The sequence below is a fragment of the Sphaerodactylus townsendi genome, linkage group LG12, assembly GCF_021028975.2.
Source record: "Sphaerodactylus townsendi isolate TG3544 linkage group LG12, MPM_Stown_v2.3, whole genome shotgun sequence".
NCBI classification, from domain to species: Eukaryota; Metazoa; Chordata; class Lepidosauria; order Squamata; family Sphaerodactylidae; genus Sphaerodactylus; species Sphaerodactylus townsendi.
The window spans coordinates 9,004,139-9,025,497 of NC_059436.1; the positions used below are offsets into that span (position 1 = coordinate 9,004,139).

Sequence of the window (21,359 nt, forward strand, 5' to 3'; positions counted from 1 at the left end):
CAGCACTGCCTCTTCAGCAAACGGGAGAAAGGGCTAACATCCAAACCTCTTTCCACTAACTCTGCCCTGGGAATATACAGGGTTTCTGAAAACAACAGGAAGATTACACCTGGGATAGCTACTCTGCTCCTTTGGCATACTGCACCGACAAACTTTATTTTCTACCCTGGTCTTCTATCAAACACCAATCTGTAGAATGGCTTACAAATATATAAGCACATAAACATTTTTTTAAAAAATCAATCAACTAGAAAGCAGTTAAAACAAACAATATTAATTACCAAGAGGAATCAAAGAAACCTGGGCCAAGTTATGTCAGCCAATCAGACAGCAGTAAAAACCAAACATTACCATGAACAGGCAGCATTACTCATCAGCAAAAGTTCATATTAACAGGATAGGTTAATAACAAAGACAGTGCAGGGCATTGAGGGAGTGCTATAATTTAGGTGCAACCACAACAAAGGCCCTGTCAACGGGGACCTCAGAAGGTGAGGTCACCTGGAGAAAGACCTTCAATGACAGCCTCAACTGACAAGCAGGATTACGTGGGAGCAGGCAATGCATGTTCACCTAAGGGGAGCAGCAACCTCAAAGAGATCTCACTACAGACCCTATAATATCCCAGTGCCAAGCTTCTAATGAAGCAACAGGTACTTACTGAGGCGTCCTCTGCCAGGTAGTGCTCAGGGATGGGAATGTGATGGTTGGGGACTTTGTGTGGAACCCATTTCCTCTCTTCTGCGGCCCACAGGATGCTGTTGAGATCAGGGAAGTTCTCAAAGATATCATACCCTTCCTCGTTCCAGTGTCCCAAACCCCAGTTCCCAAGCTCAGAGCCCTGCAATTCAAAAGAGAAGGTGTCGGGGAACATACTTATTCAGTGACAAACTGTGTTTCAGAACAACAGACACTCCACCTCACAAGTGGAACAGGGACACAGGATTCTTACCTCTCTACCAATTTTTTGCTGCTGAGCATTCCTCCCCAACTCTAATCAAGGTGATTACATTTTGCATCCTACCTTTTCATTCCAACTCCATTCTTTGCAATGCTCCTCCCATCCTCTGACTAGCATATAAAGACTTGGGGATCTCCATTTCTATTGTTTCTGATGAAGGGAGCTTCGAATCCCAAAAGCTAATGCCCCCAAAATCTTGTCGGTCTCTCTTAAGGCGCTGTTCAAATCTAGCTATTCTACTGCAGACCAACATGGCTACTTTCTGAAACTATTTTTTTGCCCAAGTTTACAGAGGCTTCCAGTAAAACACATCATTCATAAACCTACTTCCACCTTGAAAAAAGAATGTAGACAGCATCCCTCCCTCTCCTCCTTTCAGATGCTCAGCTCAAGGATCCTATTCCAGGCTCACCATTTGGCTAGCGATCTCATAGCCATCGGGGTTCAATGAGGGTACAAGGTGAATGCGAGTCTCGGTAACCAGGTTCCGCACCCGAGGGTTCCCATCCTTGTACTCCTTGCACATAAACTGCATCAACATTAGCAGGAGTTCACGCCCCAGGACTTCGTTGCCATGGATTCCTGCAGAATATCGGAACTCTGGCTCTCCTGAAACACAAACACAGAAAGTCCTGCAGGTCCATTGGAAAAGGCTGTCGCAACTCAATTCTGGCCCAGCCAGGGGACGGATTCACCCACAAGAAGAAGGCCAGGAACAGGAGGCTGCTAGGCAGTGGTGTACTGGGACTAAATTGCACCCGGGGGCCACCTCCCTGTACCCCCCCATGCCCGGCTGCCCATGCCCCACTTATGGGAGCTAGCAGGGAGGGTGGGGCTCAAGTGGGTGGGCGGCTTGGGCAGGCCTGGAGAGGGCAGGAGTTGGCCTGCAGGGAGGCCAGGGAGGGCTTGGCAGTGGGCGGCTTGGGAAGGTGCTGTGGCTGTACACCTGCCTGGGGGGTGGGGGTGAGAGCTGGCCTGTGGCCATGGTGAACAACTCAGCTGGTGAGTGGTGCCTTGGCACGGGAGGGACCCGGCCAGTGCCTGGCGCCACCCCCCCAAGTAACGGAACGGTATCCCATGTCCCCATCAGCTAGACGCCACTGCTGCTAAGACCCAGGCAGATTGGTCAAATATAGCTGAACCCAAGGCCAGGACTCAGGCAGGAGAAGGAAGGGACAATGTTAGAAAGCAAGACTGAGCCTAGACTTGGGGAAGATGGAAAAGGTAACAGGTAGCCCTGAACAGCCAGGGGGAGGAGCACAACAGGGACACCAGCAGTAGGGGAAGAAGCAGGGAAGGATTCTCTTTCCTTTTATAGCCTCTCAGTTGGGCAGTATCAACTTTACAAGCTGCCTGACTGTGGCCTTCCTTCAAGAGAGGTTTGCAAGAAACTGGATTTGGAGCCCCACTGCAACTGGTCTCTCATTGCTCAAAAATGCTAAGTGCCATCCAGAGAAGTTCAGTCTTTCAGAACTGCTGCCTTGTAACCCAAGAAGATCGGGAGAACTGGATGAGGAGGCCAAGAGATCAAGAAAGCTGGCTCATAATAACTCTTCAAATAACGAATGAGTTCTACGGGGCTGGCAGGAGGAGAGCTCATTTTGCGCCAGTTTTTACAAAAAGTCAATAGGAGGAGAGCATCGATTTTGGACTGGAATATGAATCCCAGGCATTGTGGAAATGTTGACACAGGTGGAAGCAAAGCAAATAAGTGTCAGCGTTAACATTACTGAAGCATGCCAATATGATCTGATGGAGAAGAGATCTGGTCCAAGAAAAAGTGCCTTGTCTTGGAAGGGAGAGCTTCATAAACAATCTAGGCTGACTAACACATTTATCCAGTTCAGTTCTAACGCTTGCTGGGCTAGCAAATCAGAATTGGCAGCTGTGCCAATGCAACAAAAACTTGGAATTATGCTATGCTGTGCAGGAATATTTGTTCCTCTGAATGTTTATCATTCTCATGTTCTTACAGCTGACTTCTAAAGGAGATTAGAGAAATTCATCGAGGGCAGACCCAGCCATGACTGTTGGCCATAATGAAATGACTAAATGTAGCCTCTATGTTCAGTGGCAATGACCCTCTGAATATTCCCTGCTGGGGAAGCTTTGGCTACTCTGCCCTGCCCATGGGACCATCAGGCCGGCCGACCGGCCACTGTATAAAACAGGATGCTGGACTTTTAGGCTGCTCTTCTGTTCTTATCCTGATCCATCAAAATTTTCAAGGATGCACCAACTCACACTGCAGGAAGGCAGAGAACTCTAATAATTTAGAATCAAGGTGCTAGTCTCTTGTAAGAATTTTGAAATGATAGCTATGTGAAATCAAAACACAAAGAACACAAAAAACAAAAGCGCAAATCAGAAGACTGACATTGATTAATCAGTTGAGCACCACAGTCCTATAACTACTTGATGTTTAGGCCAGTCCAAGCCTACCGAAAATACCACTTACCTAGTTCATGCTCTCCTGGATTGTCAGAAATCTCCATGGCATATATCTTTAGCCCTCGGGAACTCTTGCCAATGTTATAGATGCGAGTGATATCGGGACACTCCTCATTTACCACTTTCATAAGCTGTGGGGACAGAATATATCACAACTTACTCCTTATCCAGCCAAGAGAATTTCTTTAAGAGAAGCTGATGGAAATAGCCTAAATAGAAGTAAATAAGGAGAGGAAATAGACAACAGAATGGAAATAGGGAAGGATGGAAATAGACAAGGATAGAAATAGACAACAGGATGGAAACAGGCAGCAGAACTAAGTAAATAGGGGGCATCATTACACAATATTACACACGTGCTGGGTCTCAGGTTTGCAAATGAACTCACAGTCAGACATACATCAGGAGAACTCACCATAAAATGATCCTTTGTTCATGGCTGCTGGAAGGAAGCCAGAAGCTTCTTCTTCCCCTTTGCAGTGCCTAGCAAATGTGTGCTTTATAGGGTGAGTTTCCCTGATGTATGCCCAACTGAAACTCCGGTAACACACCCATGACCCAACACATGTCAAGGATATCATGGAGTTACATTTAAGGAGTTTCCCATAAGCAGGCGATATTCTATTGTCAAGCCAGAAACTTGTAAAAAGTGTAACGTGGGCGATAACTATTTTGAATTTTAGTCGTAAGAAAAGTGTTCCATTTATTTGAATCATCTTATGGACACGTCTTCCTGTGTGTTTCAAATGGGATATGTGACTCAGAGAACAATGTCATACCTCCACCATTCAAGGAGCTTCCAGATATTCCCCTTAATCCAACTCTAAACACTGGGGAGAAAAGTGCTTGAAGCAACACAACAGGGGAGGTCCTGAGGGGAGGAGGATTAGACCCCTTTACCCAAGCAACTCTTTCAATGTCAGACCACCCTCACCACCTTAAATGTGAACAGGGCTTCTTGCAAGACATAAGCATATACATTCCCATTAAAGAGAAAAGTTTAGAAAAGAAGACTGAACAAACAAGGCCTCTGCTGACATGACAGAACAACAGCAGCTTGCAGCCACGCTGTGCTTTTAAGGAATTGTTAACAAGATCTGGATAAGGAGCTGCCGAGGAAACTGATTGCGAAATCCATTTTCAGAAAGCAGAAACTACCCCTTCCTGGAAACGATGGTCAGTTTGCTAAGGAACCAAATGGGAAAGCCAGTTGATAGCTTCCTCACTGGGACTAGTCAAAGAAAGAATGATGTACCTTCAAGGAAAGAGAAACTGCAGAGTCTTTGCTTTTATTGGTAGACAGATTTCAGGTGTGCTGTTTTGTGCAACCTGGGAGCTCAGTGGTCACTGTGAATGGCCCTGGGATTATGAAACCGCTCAGTGTCTTTAGCTTGTGCTTAGTTTGTTGGCAAGCAGCTAGGGTCTCAGTTGAGGTTCTCCTCTGAAATACATACTCACCTGTCTCATGTCTTTGTAGTTGTGATGTCGGAAGTCCAGGTTGTCTACTGATGTCATCACTTCATTTTGCAGGCTGTAGTAACTATGGAGGCCTGTGAAAGAGAACATCTCAGAAGATTTAAGAGCCAGCGTGGCAGAGTTGTGAAGTGCAAGGAGCCCAACTTTGAATCCCTGTTCATAACAATATTACATATCACATAACAATTTTACATATCACTATACCTATTAGTGAAGAGTCCCGCTCCCATGTCACCAGCAAAACCAGGCCACCTGCATGGAAGGCAGGGCTCCAAACATTCTGAAGGAACTCCCCAGAGTACGGAAAAATAAGACTTTGAAAACTGAAGAGCAAAGAGCCCCCCCCCCCCCGCAAAAGGTCAACGAGGACTAAATATGATCCATGAGCACAGAATGTTGACAGTCATTCAGCTAATGACAAAGTGGAAATCAGTTTGCAATAGCCTGTGAGAAGTTAGAGAATCCTGAAGGGGCAGATCATGGGTATGGGCAAGGTTTTCAAATCATTCCCTTCCTGTCATGGTTCCTCTCAGGCCCCCATGTGCGTTTCTCTTAATGATGCCATCTAGTAAGCTTAATTTCCCAATCCTTCCATCTTTAACATACTATCTTCTTCTACTAAACATAGAGAGAGAGAATAGCTGAAAGTGTATACATGCTTGTAGAGATAACAATTGCACTGGCAAGAACGACAGCAGCTTAGTGGTAAGGAGATGCACTGGGATCTTAGAACGTGGAGCTTTTTAAACCTGTACTTCTGGGAGGTGTTGTAGTAATGTAGGGGCTCTGAAAAGTCATCTCAGTTGTAGTCTCAGAGGAGGTCCTCCCTTGGGGGGGTGGGTGAGCCATACTGATCTACCTTGAAACATGTTATATAAATGAGAAGTCATTAGCTATTTGATTACTATTATTACTTTTTTTGCCATCAAATCACATCTGAATTATGGCGACCCCGTAGGTTTTTCAAGGCAAGAGACATTTGGAGGTGTTTGTCATTGCCTGGCTCCACGTCACAACCCTGGTATTCCTTGGAGGTCTCCCATCCAAATACTAGCCAGGGTATGACTGCCCCAAGGACCCCCAGCAAGCTTCCACAGTGCAAGTGAGGAATCTGAACTTAATTTTCTGGGACTCAGTTCGATACGGCCCATGCTGTGTTCCCAGGTCCCAGTCCATGCCAGCTCTCTGGGAATATTTTGAGACTCAAGAAAAGTGTTAACGGCTAAGCAAAAGGTGGGTTAATAGAGAATCGCGACCCAGAGGATTTTTTTTAAAAAAACATGTATGCACATTTTTTCTCCAACTCTTACTGGAAAGGGGGCAGCCCAGTACTTCAAGTCTCATGCAAAGGCTACCATTCCAGGTCAGTGGGTAGACACGAATAAAGCGGGCAACCTTTGGCTCTGGGAATTCGGTCATCACTGGAGTGTCCTTGTCAACATTTCCATAAAAAAGCTGCAAGAAAGACCATTTATAAACTGCAGAAATTGCAGGACAGCTAGAACCCAGTTGTCTCCAATGGGGCTCAGCAGAACTCCAGTCTAGCTGTGGATTGGGAAATTCCTAGAGACTTGTGGGTGGAGCCTGGGGAGGGCTGAGTCTGAGGAGAAAGCTCGGCAAGGATATGATGTCATAGAGTCCACCCTCCAATGCTGCCATTTTCTTGAGGGGAACTAGCAGAGGTGGGATCCAACCAGTTCTCATCACTTCTCCAGAAGTGGTTACTAATTTTTTCTGAGTGCCGAGAAGGGGTTACTAAAGCAACCTCCCTGCCCAATAGGGACTGGAGGTGCGTGTGTGCGGCAACGCCACTGTTTGAATCCCACCACCATCGGAACCTGTTATTAAAATTTTTGGATCCCACCATTGGGAACTGGTCTCTGTAGTCCCAGCTACAATTCTAGGAGAAATTAAAGCCCCTCTGGAAGCTGGCAACCCTATGAATAGAGACTCTGGGACTCTTTTTCTAGGGACTTTTAGAGGGCCAGTTGGACTATACAGGCAAATCAAATACATACCATTTCCTCATAGCCATTGCTATACATGACCCAGTTTTGGCTGTCGTTGCTGAAGCCCACGTAGAAGGTGGTGACAAAGTCCTCACTAAGGGAAGGGAAAAAATGTTGGTGAGTGAAAGAAGCAGAATGCCCCTTACAGAATTCAACAGCCTGTTTGCTTCAAAGCAAAACATACCCAAGCATGCTTCGTTGTTGCTCTTACTTTGAACAGCCTGGTCAAGAAGACCAGGAAGGCTCTCATGTTTGATTCCAAAGAATATATAAGATGTAATTGTTCAGGAGGACATTCTTATAAAGTGACATATCCTATAGTTTATTGAATGCACTGTTTATAGTATGCATTTTAAGGTATTATTGGATTCCTTTCTAATTTCTGTAGTACAGTTTTTGCATCTCTTGTCTGTCATAGAATCGTCGAGTTAGATGAGACCCAAAGGGCCATCAAGTCCAACCCCCTGCAATGCAGGAACACATATCCTATAATGTTTTTATTGCACTGTTTCAAAAGGTCTTTAGCCAATCTTATTACACTATTTGTTATAGGTCTTATAATGGTCATACTGCACTGTTTTACATTTTGAGTCTCAGCAAGAGAGGCAAACCACAAATAGTATAAAACTACTGCTCGGTTTGCCTATTTGATGCAGCTTCAATGCTCCAGCACAAAACCCCTGGTGCAGAATTTGGGGCGGGGGAGATAAGTGCCATACACAGCCCTTCCCTTCATCTAACCTCCCCCCTCCCCCCCCTTTTACACATACTGGATGACAGAATCACAGCTCTGAATGATGACTCCTGTGAACTTCGTGGTCCTTCTGGTGTCCACCTGAAACCGCTGTATGCGGCTGTCATCCTCTGCATGCTCCAGCACAAAACCCCTGGTGCAAAAACCCCTGCATGCTCCAGCACAAAACCCCTGGTGCAGAATTTGGGGTGGGGGAGGCAAGTACCATACACAGCCCTTCCCTTTATCTAACCTCCCCCCTTCCCCCCCCCCCTTTTACACATACTGGATGACAGAATCACGGCCCTGAATGATGACTCCTGTGAACTTCGTGGTCCTTCTGGTGTCCACCTGAAACCACTGTATGCGGCTGTCATCCTCTGCGCACCAAGCACCGTCAAAATAATCATCCTCACTGGATCCTGCCTAGAAGGGAAGAGACAGAAGAAGCAACACTGGGTCTTTATCATGAACCCTTAACATTTGTATTTGGAGTATTCTGTAATAGCAAGGTTAAGTTAATTACTAGACGGGGGCCTAGTGTTGAAGGTGTTTTATAAACAATATAAGAACGATGATATCTCTACTATAATAAATACAACATCACATTCAACAGTTTGCAAAGAGCATTCCCAGGAAACAGCCGCTGCTTGAATAAGACACACAGATGGTTGCCAACTTTGGGACTTGGGATTCTTAAAGATTTGGGAGCAAAGTCTGGCATGGCGGACTTTGATGAGGGAAGGGACTCAGTGGGGTACAGTGCCGAACAGTCCACCCACCAAAGTAGCCATTTTCTTCAGGGGAAACTGATCTCCGCAGATGGAAGATCATTTGTAATTCCAGGAGATCTCCAGGCCCTACCAGGAGGTTAGCAACCCAAGGCACAGGAGGCTCCTATTACCTGCGTGTTTAGGCGGCCACGCTGAGCGCCCAGACCATGCCGCAGCAAGGAGGAAGCTAAAAGCTGTTCATCCTCAATTCGGTGGGATTCCAGTCCTATGGGAGGGCATTCTGCAAGAAAAGGAGTCAGTTCACTCATGCACAATCTTTACATGATGACTGCAGGTTTATGGTTATTTCTTAAAAACAGTACAATTTATGAGAAATTACAGGTAGGAAGCAAACAGATTTTCTCCTCATCTTAATGAAAGGATTCCACAATATGGGGAGAGAAAAAGATAATGAAGATATACAATTTAGAAAGAGAAAATATATCTCTATTGTATACATGATCATTTAATTTCTTAATATCGTTGCTACCCCTGCTGAGTTCCTTTTCATCTAATAACCATAAGAGGAGATCAGTGTGTTTGCTTAAAATTAAAAACATCATTCTACAGGGAACACTAACAACTCTTCCTACCCACAACCTTTGTCCCTGTACTAACCCTCCTCCTCTGACTTCCCCTCCAGATTTATTGGTTTAAAACAGTGGTGGTGAACCTATGGCACGCGTGCCAGAGGTGGCACTCAAAGCCCTCTCTGTGGGCATGCGTGCACAGAGTTCGTCATGTGGGGGGAGCGGAAAATTGGGGGGGGCCACACATCTAGGCTGGTCTTGCTTCTGAGTAAACCCTCCTTGGGTCGTGATTCACCCGTTCGAAGCGTTGCACTGTTGTTTCACCAAGCTTACTCCCGAGTAACGCACACCTCGAAGCAAACCATTTTTTCTAAACTAAAACCTCAGTATTCAAGTTAAATTGCCATGTTGCCACTTTGCGATAAATAAGTGTGTTTTGGGTTGCAATTTGGCACTCAGTCTCGAAAAGGTTCGCCATCACTGGTATAAAACATCTTCTATTAACCCGAATCTATATTAATGATCTATTCTTATTCTACTACACTTTTATTAAAATATACTGTTTATTTTATTCAGTTATTCTAACATTAATCCTTGTCATTTTAATTCTTTCTCATTTCTGCCTTTTGATCAACACATTTATAAAATCAGGAGGGTATTTGAGTGTTTTAAAGGTGGATGGAATATTCCGCTCTTACATTGAGGTGATAAACCCTGGAAACAGAAAAGGGGCTGATAAGCTCATACACAATCATCACTAAAATCCCCAGCATTATTACTTACTTATTTTCTCTTCTGGAGTCCACTCGTCCTCATCGGTCTCCCACTTTTCCCCTCCTGTTTTCTTTGTCTTCCCTGCAAATGGTGAAGATACAGAGGCCAAAGTTTAAGGAGCAAATGTCTGGGGACAAGGACCCAATTGAAAACTCAACTGTGGCTCCGCTGTCAAACCAAAAAACAAGTGTGTAAGGCAGAAAAAAAAACAATATAGTACAACTGCAATGAGAGTAGGTATCTAGATTTAGCTTCAACATGCAAGTTCAAAAAACTAACAATGCAAGCAATGCAAAAATAGTGCACAATAAGACAGTAAAGATCAAAATTACATAGAAACAAGGGACAGAGTCAAAATTGCACGAATATCAAGGGAAAGCCATCAGCTCTTCGCTTCTTCAGGACTCTTCCCACGTATGTTTCATAACACATGAGATTATTACAGAGTCTTCTTAAACCAAGATGAGTTATAGTGTTCAAATGCAAACCTTTTCAAAATTCAGTCCAAAAAAAATCTTGATCATTTCCACAGCACAACAGATTCACAAAATGAAGTGGTGGAACTGTGGCCCCTTCCGCAGATGCAGAATAATGAACTTTCAATCCACTTTCACAATTGTTTGCAAGTGGATTTTGTTATTCTGCACAGTAAAATCCAGCTGCAAAGTGGATTGAAAGTGCATTGAAAATGCATTATTCTGCATCTGAGGAAAGTGCATTGTTCTGCATCTGGCTTTACGTTCCTTGTTTCTATGCAATTTTGATCTTTGCTGTCTAATTAGGCACTATTTTTGCATTTCTTGCATTGTTGGTATTTTGAACTTGCATACTGCATATAAATCAAGAAGCATACTCTCATTCTGTTGTACTATATTTGTACTGTATTTTCTGTGCCTACTTACACAGTAATAGCTATGTGTTGTTGTTTTTTTGGTCTTTCTTCCCCTATTAAACTAAGTGCATCAGGCAGATGGAAAGAGGCCCTGCAACTCTTGTCTAACTAGGAAATGCCCCTTCATGCCAGTACCTCCCGGAAAGGCCACAAACATTACCAGATGAACCAATTACAATGTTTAATTGCATGTTTATAAAGCATAGCGGCTCCTCGGGAAAATCACAGTGGCAGTTTTACTTACTTTTACGTTTGAATGATCTCATTTCCTTTAATCAGGATCATCAAAAAGCACCTTGATTGCTGCTGTGTGCAAATGCGTGCAAATGTAATTGTTATATTAATCACTGATTTGCTGACTATAAGGATCTGCATAGGATCTTTAATGAATTCACATCCCTATTTCCCAGGGATTTCATCTTTACTGAGCTGCATTTAAAACTGGCAGAAGAGGCAGACTTATCACCACCACAAAACTTCTCCTTGTTCCAAGCCAAACCCAACTGGGTCATTTTTTGGTGGTTCCATAGGCTACTGACCTTTGTTTTTTTCTTCTGCCCATCTGTCTCCATCCACGTCACCCTCCTCTTCCTTGCTGCTGCCACTCCCTTTCTTAGGTTTCTCTGCTCCAGGAAAAAGAAGAACAGAGTTACTATAGGTCAAACTAACATATATTCTGAGCAAGGCAGGCACAGTTTTGTGGAAGAATGCTGGTGGGCATAAGTGTGACAAGTGGGCGTGGCACGGGTACAAGATGAGCCTACAGAAGTGCAAAGACAGTGTTTGTGCTTGATGGGAAAGCAGAAGCAGGTGTCATGCAAGTCTTGATGATGTGGAGCAGTATGCTAGACACAATCAGAGAGGAGCCTATAATGTTTTCTAGCCTGGTACGGGCCTGGGGGGTACTGAACATGGTATCTGCCACAACAGACGTTAACCAACCCCTTCTACTTCCAACCGCTCTATAACAGAATCCCCATTCCCATAGGCCCAATCCCACCCTCCTGCCATCTCCTCACGTAGTCTGAGTTTCTCTTCATCCAACTCCGTCTCCTCTTCCTCTTCTTTGTTGCTGGGATACTTTTTGGGCGTCAGGTGAGGCAGAGTGTAGTCCACTACAGGGGGAAATGTGAATGTTGAGGGGGTGCCCACTGTAATCCCACTGTAAACAGCTTCTCCCCAGCCCTACCATTCTATCACAGATGGAGCACCAACAAAATGGTTATGACTATCCTACCCATACTGCTTTTCAACAAAGTGCTTTAGGATCCCTTGCCACATTTATTCGTCTTCCCTACAAGTTATGTGAGGTAATGAAATGGATGCGTGAGAACTTCTGCCACAACAAATGGGTTAGTCTTTCAGGTACCACAGCCATCTTTCTGGAATCGATGCTGTCCGTTAACCCAAAGGTGAGTGAATGTTCCTCAAGATCATCCTATTGAGCTTCATAGCTAAGAAGGGACATAAAGTAATGAAAACATGTTCTGCTATACAGACTCATACAGGAGCCTGTAATGTGAGGCAGAGAATAGTCCACTATAGGAGAGATTGTGACTGATTAGGGGGATTTTGCTCTTCACTGCTTCCTCTACTTCAGCATTTCACCACAGCTTTGAGTCCCCTCTGTTTTAGTGGTATAGTTTACTCTCTGTAAAGGTAAAGGTGGTCCCCCTGTCCAAGCACCAGGCCATTACTGACCCATGGGGTCACAGAGCTTCCTTACTGTGGCTCACTGGCAGCTCATCCATTTTGCGCACAGAAAGTCTCAGGCTAAATCCCAGCATCTCTGGTTAGAAGGGTCAGGTAATGAGTTATGCGAAAGACTTTTACATGAGACCTGCATGTCAGAGCAGACCATACTGATCTGGATAAGCCAGCTCTGTGGGTGTTCATGGTTGTCATGTTCAAACCTAATACATCTGCCCCAATCTCTGCTGCTGAGGACCGAAGAGCAACCCTAGGGGGGAGGGGGGGGTCTATTCTATCCGAGAACAGAAGATGCTCAACGTGACTATTAGTTCGAATCACCTCGAAAGGATCTTCATAGCTTGATGGTCAGAAGAACTTACAAATTCTCTTGCTTTGTCAAGGATTTGGAAGGATACCGCCATGGCTGTGACATGCTTGGGATCTAGTCTTTATGGAAATTTGGGGCAATCACTTTGGGATCTGCCCTGTGGGTGCTGATTACATTTTGCTGAGCAGCAATATCTCTTGATCACTTTTTGTTTTATTCACGCAGTTTACTCAGAGCAAGTCTGACCTCAGCTGGTGAAAGCAGGGAGCCAGATCTGAGCCAATGTGTAGTTACTAACATGAGAGAAAGGTTAAGCAGAAAAAGGCCATTCCAAGCAGATTCTTCTCTTTTTATGGAGAAGGTCATGAAATAATACTTACGGTCACCATAATCAGGAATCTCATACCCATCTTCATAAAAGGGTGGGATGGGCAACTCTTCAGATTTCTCTGCAGAACAAAACAGAGATCTCAATACAACTTTTGTTGGGATTTGGCAAGTGTCTGTCACACAATTGAGTCAGGAAATAGTTAACCGTCTGCATGCTAAGTAGATACTGAGTTCACTGTTTAATGAGAGGGTCAATGGGTTAGCCATTGGTTAGTGTTGTCGGAAATAGCTAGCAAGTCTTGTAGCACATATGACCAAAAGTTATAAAGCTAACCTGTTGCCTTTGTTCTAGTCCAGGGGTCGGGAACCCGCGGCTCGCAAGCCGCATGCGGCTCTTCCGCCGCTGTTCTGCGGCTCCATGAGCCGAGCCTGAGGGACCCCTCTTAGCCCATACAAGGAACAGGGCGGTAGCTTCCACTTACCAATGACGGCCGAATGCCGAGCCGAGCACTTCAGACCCATCTACTTCTGCCCTGCAGGCGAGCGAGAAGGTGGCCGGGCGGTGGGGAAGCCAGCGAGCAAGTCGTGAGGCTGAGGGGAGGGTGAGCCAAATGGCTCTTTGAGGGGAAAAGGTTCCCGACCCCTGTTCTAGTCACACACATGGAATGAGCAGGTGTAGAATGTAACCTTCCCTTTTCACCAGCTAGCAGGCTGCTAGCTGGATATAACTGATAGAAAGCAGGAGTGGAGTGAGGGGAAACTGTGCCCGGAGCACGCGTGTGCCCTGCATTCCTGCCACGCCCCCCAGGGGCGCGCCTTGTGCATTGCACCCCCTGCCCCCTTGCCACTGATAGAAAGCATTTATCATTTTGTAACCTTTTTCTATTGCCATAGCTATCTTGTTTGTAAGCAACTGTGAGTGACTCTATTTATCTTGTTTGTAAGCAACTGTGAGTGACTCTGTCTCGTTTATTATTAGCTCTGCATTATTTTTCCCCAATAACTTTCCAAAGATGTGAAACCAAAGTTTCCTAAAAAACCTTTAACAGGCAAGGAGAAACCTAAAGCATCTCAGAAATTATCCCATACAAATGTCTTTCATCTGTGTCTGGGGTGGTCAATCCTGTGAAGCAAATTATTTCAGCCCCCAGGCCCTGCTAAACTTTAATAAAGATACAGAATTGATTTTTTAGAATCAAAGTTTAACTTGAAAGGAAAAGAAAATTGTTCCCAATAGTTGTGAGTCATTATTACCACTTTCTGGTAATCTAGGTTTGAACCAAAATAAAAATTTTTAAAAATCTGTTTATAAAGTAAACCAGGTAAAATATAACCAGCGAAGGTTGCAATTGCTAGAACAAGCCTCAGCTCCTAACATCACTGTCGAAAACTCTCAACAACATAAAACCCTTTATGTGTTTGGAATGCGCAACAAACCTATCCCAGCTGACTATCCCAGCTTTCCTACCAATACTTGCCTCCCAAGGTTTTGATCCAGATATACATCCCAGCAGGCTCGGGCTGGGAAGTTAAAATGCGCTAGACCAGTGGTGGCGAACCTTTGGCACTCCAGATGTTATGGACTACAATTGGCCATGCTGGCAGGGGCTGATGGGAATTGTAGTCCATAACATCTGGAGTGCCAAAGGTTCACCACCACCACTGCGCCAGCCCCTTGGGCCTGCATGGCTTGTTCTCATCTGGCAACGTCTTAGGAGATGGGGGATGAGCCTGATCTCATCATAGTCACCTTTGGCTGAGTTGCCTAGTAGAAACAAGGCCAGTCTGCCTCCAGTGGTGTAGCACCAACGGGGCAGGGGCGGCAGGGGGCACAACGCCCCAGGCGGAGCTGCTGCGGTGGCGCTCCAGGGGCATTCTGGGGGCATTCTGGGGCAAGACAGGCGGTGCCGCAGGAGGGGCGCAGGGCGTGCGCGCTCCCCAGGCGCAGTTTCTCCTCACTCCGCCCCTGACTGCCTCTACATCCCAGCAAATGCCTGAAAGGCGCTTCAAAAGCCACAGAGATATTTTCTTACAGATGTACGGAGTGATTGACAAATTCACTGTAATGAAACCTTTCTTCCTGTTTACTAGACGAGCTGTCCATCAGTGTGCGTGAATGAGAGAGAGATAGATTATGAGCTAGAGTTCATAAATAGCTAGAGAGAGCATAGCTGGTTCCAGACAGCCCCATATAGCTTGTCTAGCAAATGGCTGAGAAGTGGGTTTCCAAGCACCACATCTGCTCCTCCAGCAAGCAGAAAAGAAACAGGTTCCCCAGTCTATTTCAGACTGTTCAGCCTCCTTCTGCCTTTGCTATTCTGGGAGGCTTTCCCACATCTTTTGTTTCTTTGCTTTCTACCCCACACTCCCACTCCCACCCCCACCCCAAATCTCCCTCTGCTTTCCAACATCCTGGCAAAAAGGAAATGAATTGCATACTTGGCTTCTCCTCTGGCTCCGGCCTGGGTCTCTCAGGTTTCCTCTTTGGTTTGCTGGGCTTGGGTTGGCGTCTAACATATTCGACTATGGAGGAAAGAAAGAGGATTTTGTCACTTAAGAGACTTGCATGTGTGCTGAAGGATAGGATGCCTCCCTCTTAGGGTGACATGGAGGCCCTGTTCACATGAACGTACAATATACAGACTGGTCCAATATTGGTCCATCACAGTCAATACTGTCTATTCTACACTGGTGAGGGATACAGTGAGGGATCTTTCCCAGTCCTGTTACCCAGGAGTTGTTAGGACTTGAGCCTGGAACTATTTGAACACAAAGCATTTGCTTTGACAGGGAGGTATCATCCTTTTCAATGCAGCCAAACATTTAGTCACATAGAAATTAATAGGGATGGGTGTGTGTGTGTGGAGGAGTAACTGTGCCTACACAAGTAGAACTTGTAGGTCTCCAAAACTCTATACCAGTGGTGGCGAACCTTTGGCACTCCAGATGTTATGGACTACAATTCCCATCAGCCCCTGCCAATTGGCCATGCTGGCAGGGTCTGATGGGAATTGTAGTCCATAACATCTGGAGTGCCAAAGGTTCGCCACCACGGCTATATACAGAGCCTACATATGTATAAACTGCAGAGTCTGTATTATGTAACTTTGCGGTATGTCTAGAACAAAGGTTTGGGAGAGGGATACGGTTTCCGCCCTTGGCTTGGGGTAAACATGGTAGGATGGTAAACTGAGATGCAGTGGCTGAGAAAATGGCATGCTTCCGCATTAGAATATAGGTGTGTCCCTGGGTGCCATCCCCCCTCCCCACCTGCCTCTGCTGTACACACGTGGGATCTTGGTTCCCAGCATGAACTCACAATGGACCTGATCACTTGAACCTCAGGAAGATATAGAGAATACACTTAGGTCCTGAAGGCAGATAGAACCCATTGTTAGTCAGGCTAGACTATTGTAATTCGCTCTACGCTGGCCTTCCCTTGCGCTCGATCCAGAGATTGAAACTGGTCCAACATGCGGCGGCGCGCCTGCTCCTGAGCAAAGCGCCAGTTGGGACCATATTCAACCTGTGCTGCGCCGACTACATTGGCTCCCAGTAGAGTTCCGGATCGTTTTCAAGGTGTTGGTGTTGACCTTTAAGGCCTTACGCGGCCTGGGACCCTCGTATCTTCGAGACCGCATCACCCCATATGTTCCCACACGGCCTCTTCGTTCGGTAGAGGCCAATCTACTGGTGGTCCCCGGCCCCTCGATGATGCGGCTGGCCTCCACACGGGCCAGGGCCTTTACAGCCAGGCCCCGGCCTGATGGAGCAGCTCTCCCACCAGCTGTTCGGGGCCACGGGACCCAGGTGAAGGGATTCCATGGGGCCTGCAAGGCGAAGACTGTTCCGCCGGGCCTTTGGAGGATCCAGCAGCTGATGGTGCCCCCTTCCAGCTGGCCCCCTTCCGCTGGCCAGCCCCTTCGTATTGCCGGCTGGCCCTTCGCGCCGGCCTCTACATCCTGGGCCTATAACATCTATCTAGACCTACCCGTTCTCCCACAGAGTGGAAAGAATTTAATATTAGGCACCGGGCGCCACCTACACCTATGCCTATATTTATTTTACATTTAAATGCTAATGTTTAGCTAGTTTTCGCTGCTTTTATAAGTTTTAGCCTATTTATGATGTTTTAAAATTGTATTTATTATCTGCTGTACACCGCCCAGAGCCCCTCGGGGATGGGGCGGTCTAGAAGCCCAAAGTATAAATAAATAAATAAATAAATAAATTGAACTTTCTAATTTGCAGTGGAAGAGAGTGTGGAGCACAGACGATGATAGTAAAGACACAACTGGCTATATGGCAAAGATGGTCAGAAAGATTGCGCAAAATCCAACCCTCTGATGTATTTCACCCAATTGCAATGAGCCCACTTTAGATCCTCAGACCCCGACTTAGGCTCCTGACAGGTAGTCCTTGCATTTTTTTTTATTTTTATTATTATTATTATTATTATTATTATTATTATTATTATTATTATTATTATTATTATTATTATTATTATTATTATTATTATTATTATTATACACATTACAGCACAGCACAAGTGTCTGGAATTCATCTCTGAATATCGAGTCCTTCCCAAGGGGACCCTAGGATGATAGAATTATTTCGCATTAGAGAATATGTACAGTTCCTAGAAGTGCCTTTCTACAGCATAATGGACTGATGTTCTGCTCTAAGTTGCAGGGCTTTTGAATGTTTTCAAGATTTCTTGGGATTCCTCCTAGAGCACCAAACGCTACTAATTGGGATTACTGTTGTTCTTTTGCCACAGTCGTTCGACTTCAATTTGTAGGTCCTTGTATTTTGTGATCTTTTTCCAGCTCTTTGTCCTCTACCACCACTGTCAACTGGCACAGCAAGATCTATGATCCAAACATGTTTTCTCTACCACTGTTATGTCTGGGGTGTTGTGCCAGTGTCTGTCTGTCTGTATTCCTAAAGTCCCAAGAGTATTTTTGCTTCTTCATTTTCTGGCCGATCTTCTCTGGCTTGTGCACCGTGCAGGTCTTGCTACAGGGCAGGCCGTTACTTTTACAAAGGTTCCAGTGCACCATTGCTGCCTGCTTCCTATTGTGGCGATTCGAGATAGTCAGTTTGGGCTATTTTCTGCCTAACAACAGATTAATGTGTGTGTGTGTGTGTGTGTGGCTATTATTATTATTATTATTATTATTATTATTATTATTATTATTATTGTGTGTGTAGGTTAAATTTATAGGCCGCCTCATCCCCGAAGGGGGCTTCAGTGACTCACAACATGCTCTTAACCAATTTTTCACCTTCTCTTCCCTCCAACAATTTTGCCAAATTCCTATGGAAAGGTAGGGAAATTTGCCAAAAAAATAAAAATAAAATAAGGCCGGGGTGAGAGAACATAAAGTCCCAATTGTCTAGATTCTGAGGGCATCACTGGATTGCAGGAAGCACAGCTGACACATGCAGCTTCTTGGCTCTGCAGTCAGCGTGACCCTTGTATAACTGGTGAACAAGAGAATATGACCACCCAGCCAAGCTGGAGCGCTGCAGGTGGGGGTCTCGGTGCAGGGCTGCTCTGTTTGCCTTGGCAAAATCCCACCCATCTGTCAAGTTTTATTCAAAATCTGCTGGGCATTTTCCACCCACACAAGCCAAAAGAGTCAGAGCACATGCAGGGAAAATGGGGGAAGGGTTTGGTATGTGTGTGTCTCGGCTGCTGAGCTGTTTCCTCCCATGAATTTCTTCACAAATCCCAGGCCGTTGGCGACAAGCCAGCCAATATCAGACATTTCTGCAGCAGTTTTGTGTGCACAATGCTTCACATTTGTGTGCAAAATGTGCACAATGCTTCACACCATTTTGTCTTGTTTATCTCCACTAAGCCTGTAAGGAGACACAAGGTGGCTTCCTTCCCTTCCTCTCCCCACAACAGACACCTTGTGAGGTAGGTGGGGTTGAGGTAGTTCTGAAGAACCGTGACTAGCCCAAGTTCACCTAGCAGGAATGTAGGAGTGTGGTTCACCAGATAAGCCTCTGCCACTCAGGTGGAGGAGTGGGGAATCAAACCCGGTTCTCCAGATTAGAATCCACCTGCTCTTAACCAATACACCATGCTGGCTCTGTAAATGTTGTTGAGAGTTTGGCCTGTCACTGGGAACGGGCAACAGACAGGTGGCCAATCAAGATATTGACCAGGCATCTTCATGTTCTAAAGACCAATAATGCTTTCCTGTCGACCTGGAATATCTTCAGATATGGAATGCAAGTTTTAAAGGAAATAATCCTTGCCTCAGACAACACATAGGAGACTCAGCATTAACCCATCATTCTGCAATGGGACCACATATAATCTACTGCCTTAGAGCCAAACTAGATGATACAACATCCATATGTGCCTGACTCATGGGTGCTGGTGCCATTTTTGAGCTGAACTCAGCCATTTAAAAATGCCATAAGACCCCAATCCTTATCAAGGCCACAGTGCAGCACGACCAGGTCATCTTGTTGTTCCCCCTGCACCTTTTCAAGTGCTGACAAAGACCTGTCACATCTGCTTTGGCCTATGAGGCACATCCCTTGCCCTTCTTCCGCTTAGAGCAATAATATATGCCCACCCCCGACACAGAGGAATGGTGGCTACATAGCAGAAGAGCAAGTCAGCAATAGCAGCACCGTACAGTCCTCGTAGTCCTCGCGCTCAATCTGCTCATTGTAATCCAGCGTGGGCGGCTCCAGCTGTCCTGGGGGCTCTACAGAAAGAGAAGCAGCACAGTTACTTCCTGACCCCGGGGGCTATCCAAGGATGTAGGGCTTTGAGGGCAAGGGCTGTATGTGGGCTGATTGCACTGGCTTGACCTACAGCATGCAACAGGCAAGGGAGCCCTGTAATTTAACCACACTTTAGTTGTGGGTTCTCAATTCCTGTGTGTGTCGACAGCCAATTAGCATCAAGACCCCGGCGTATGTGCAGAAGGAGTTTCCACCTTCCCCCTTGAACAAATTTTTCCAACCTAAAAAAGGCCCACATGAGTACCATCTGGGGAAACCCACATGTTCCCTAGAACACATGCATGTTCCCTGAAATGTGCAGGCCCATTAATCTTTCCTTGGATTGTTTTCGGCTGGAAAAATTGCACAAGGGACAAGATCAGGGCCCTTCTTCACATTAATTGCATTCCTGATCCCAACTGGGCACCGCACAGGCAAAAACTAGGGATAACCTGAACCTTTGTTTTAGATATGGCCAACTGTACACTAAGGGCTGACTGACACATTATGGAGTATATGGAGGTCAGGTCTGGGTCCCCACCCCGTGCAATGGTCAGTCGCAAGTTACGGGTTCTTTTAATTTCCCATATGAATGCTGCCTAATCTGGATCAGGATTGAGGCCTACATGCAGCAGCAGAAGAAAGAAAGTTGATTTTTATGCTCCACTTTTCTCTATCATAAGGGTCTCAAAGCAGGTTACAATTGCCTCCCCTTTCTCTCTCCACAAAAGGCACCTTATGAGGCAGGTGGGGCTGAGAGAGTTCTGAGAGAACTGTGATTAGCCCAAGGTCACCCAGCAGGCACCACACATGTGGGGGAACTCACAAAGACTGCACAGGACGGGGGCCACAGATTTAATCTGTGTATTGCCTAATGTGTGAATTCACACGTGGCCACAGGCAGCAGATTTGGAGGGGGAACCTGCTGCCTCTAGTTCCCCGGCCACCACTGTCACACCACTGGCCACCACCCACACAGGAGGCAAAGAATCCATTGGTGCTTCACTCCTCATTCCCTGGGCATCTTTCAAGACAATTTGTAAACCATGCGTGCCCAATGAGGTTTCATGTGTCGCACCGTCTTTAAAGGTTTCTAGGGAATGAAGAAGGAAGCAGAGTGGCAGGAAATGAGAAACATGAAATGTGCTGAGAGACAGCAGGGTGCGGGGGCAGCCTCAGATAGGACCCTTCAAAGAACTACCACTAGCTACAGCTCAGGGATAAGCTTCTAGCTTAATGATAAAAACTATTCTACTGTAAGGAAGACCCAATGCTCAGACTTAGGTGAGTTACAGCAGAGCCCAAGCTTTGCATGCTAAAGAATTCAAACTCAATCTCTGTTTAGAAGGATTTCAGGTTTCAGAACCAGGAAAGATCTCTCTTTGTGGTATAGTTGTTAAGAGCAGGTGCACTTCAATATGGAGAACCAGATTTGATTCCCCGCTCTGCCACTTGAGCTGTGGAGGCTTATCTGGTGTGCCAGATTAGCTTGTGCACTCCAACAAATGCCAGCTGGGTGACCTTGGGCTAGTCACAGTTCTCTCTCAGCCCCACCTACCTCACAGGGTGCTTGTTGTGAGAGGGGAAGGGAAAGGAGTTTGTAAGCCCCTTTGAGTCTTCTTAAAGGGGAGATATAAATCCAACTCTTCTTCTTGAC

At 45.8% G+C, this 21,359-nt stretch overlaps 1 protein-coding gene across 1 annotated transcript in view; it reads right to left on the reverse strand.

The window, feature by feature from the left end:
- The window catches only part of AEBP1 (AE binding protein 1), a 40,621-nt gene that overhangs the window by 7,350 nt on the left and 11,912 nt on the right, over window positions 1-21,359 (reverse strand). The window contains exons 5-17 of the mRNA XM_048513090.1: window positions 19,612-19,683; window positions 15,389-15,472; window positions 13,000-13,068; window positions 11,139-11,222; window positions 9,717-9,788; window positions 8,535-8,644; window positions 7,917-8,056; window positions 6,907-6,991; window positions 6,199-6,343; window positions 4,871-4,962; window positions 3,420-3,543; window positions 1,374-1,570; window positions 662-841 (exon numbers count right to left, since the gene is read on the reverse strand). Of these exons, the coding sequence (XP_048369047.1) occupies window positions 662-841; window positions 1,374-1,570; window positions 3,420-3,543; window positions 4,871-4,962; window positions 6,199-6,343; window positions 6,907-6,991; window positions 7,917-8,056; window positions 8,535-8,644; window positions 9,717-9,788; window positions 11,139-11,222; window positions 13,000-13,068; window positions 15,389-15,472; window positions 19,612-19,683 (1,454 nt within the window). The remainder of the gene's footprint in view (window positions 1-661; window positions 842-1,373; window positions 1,571-3,419; window positions 3,544-4,870; window positions 4,963-6,198; window positions 6,344-6,906; window positions 6,992-7,916; window positions 8,057-8,534; window positions 8,645-9,716; window positions 9,789-11,138; window positions 11,223-12,999; window positions 13,069-15,388; window positions 15,473-19,611; window positions 19,684-21,359) is intronic.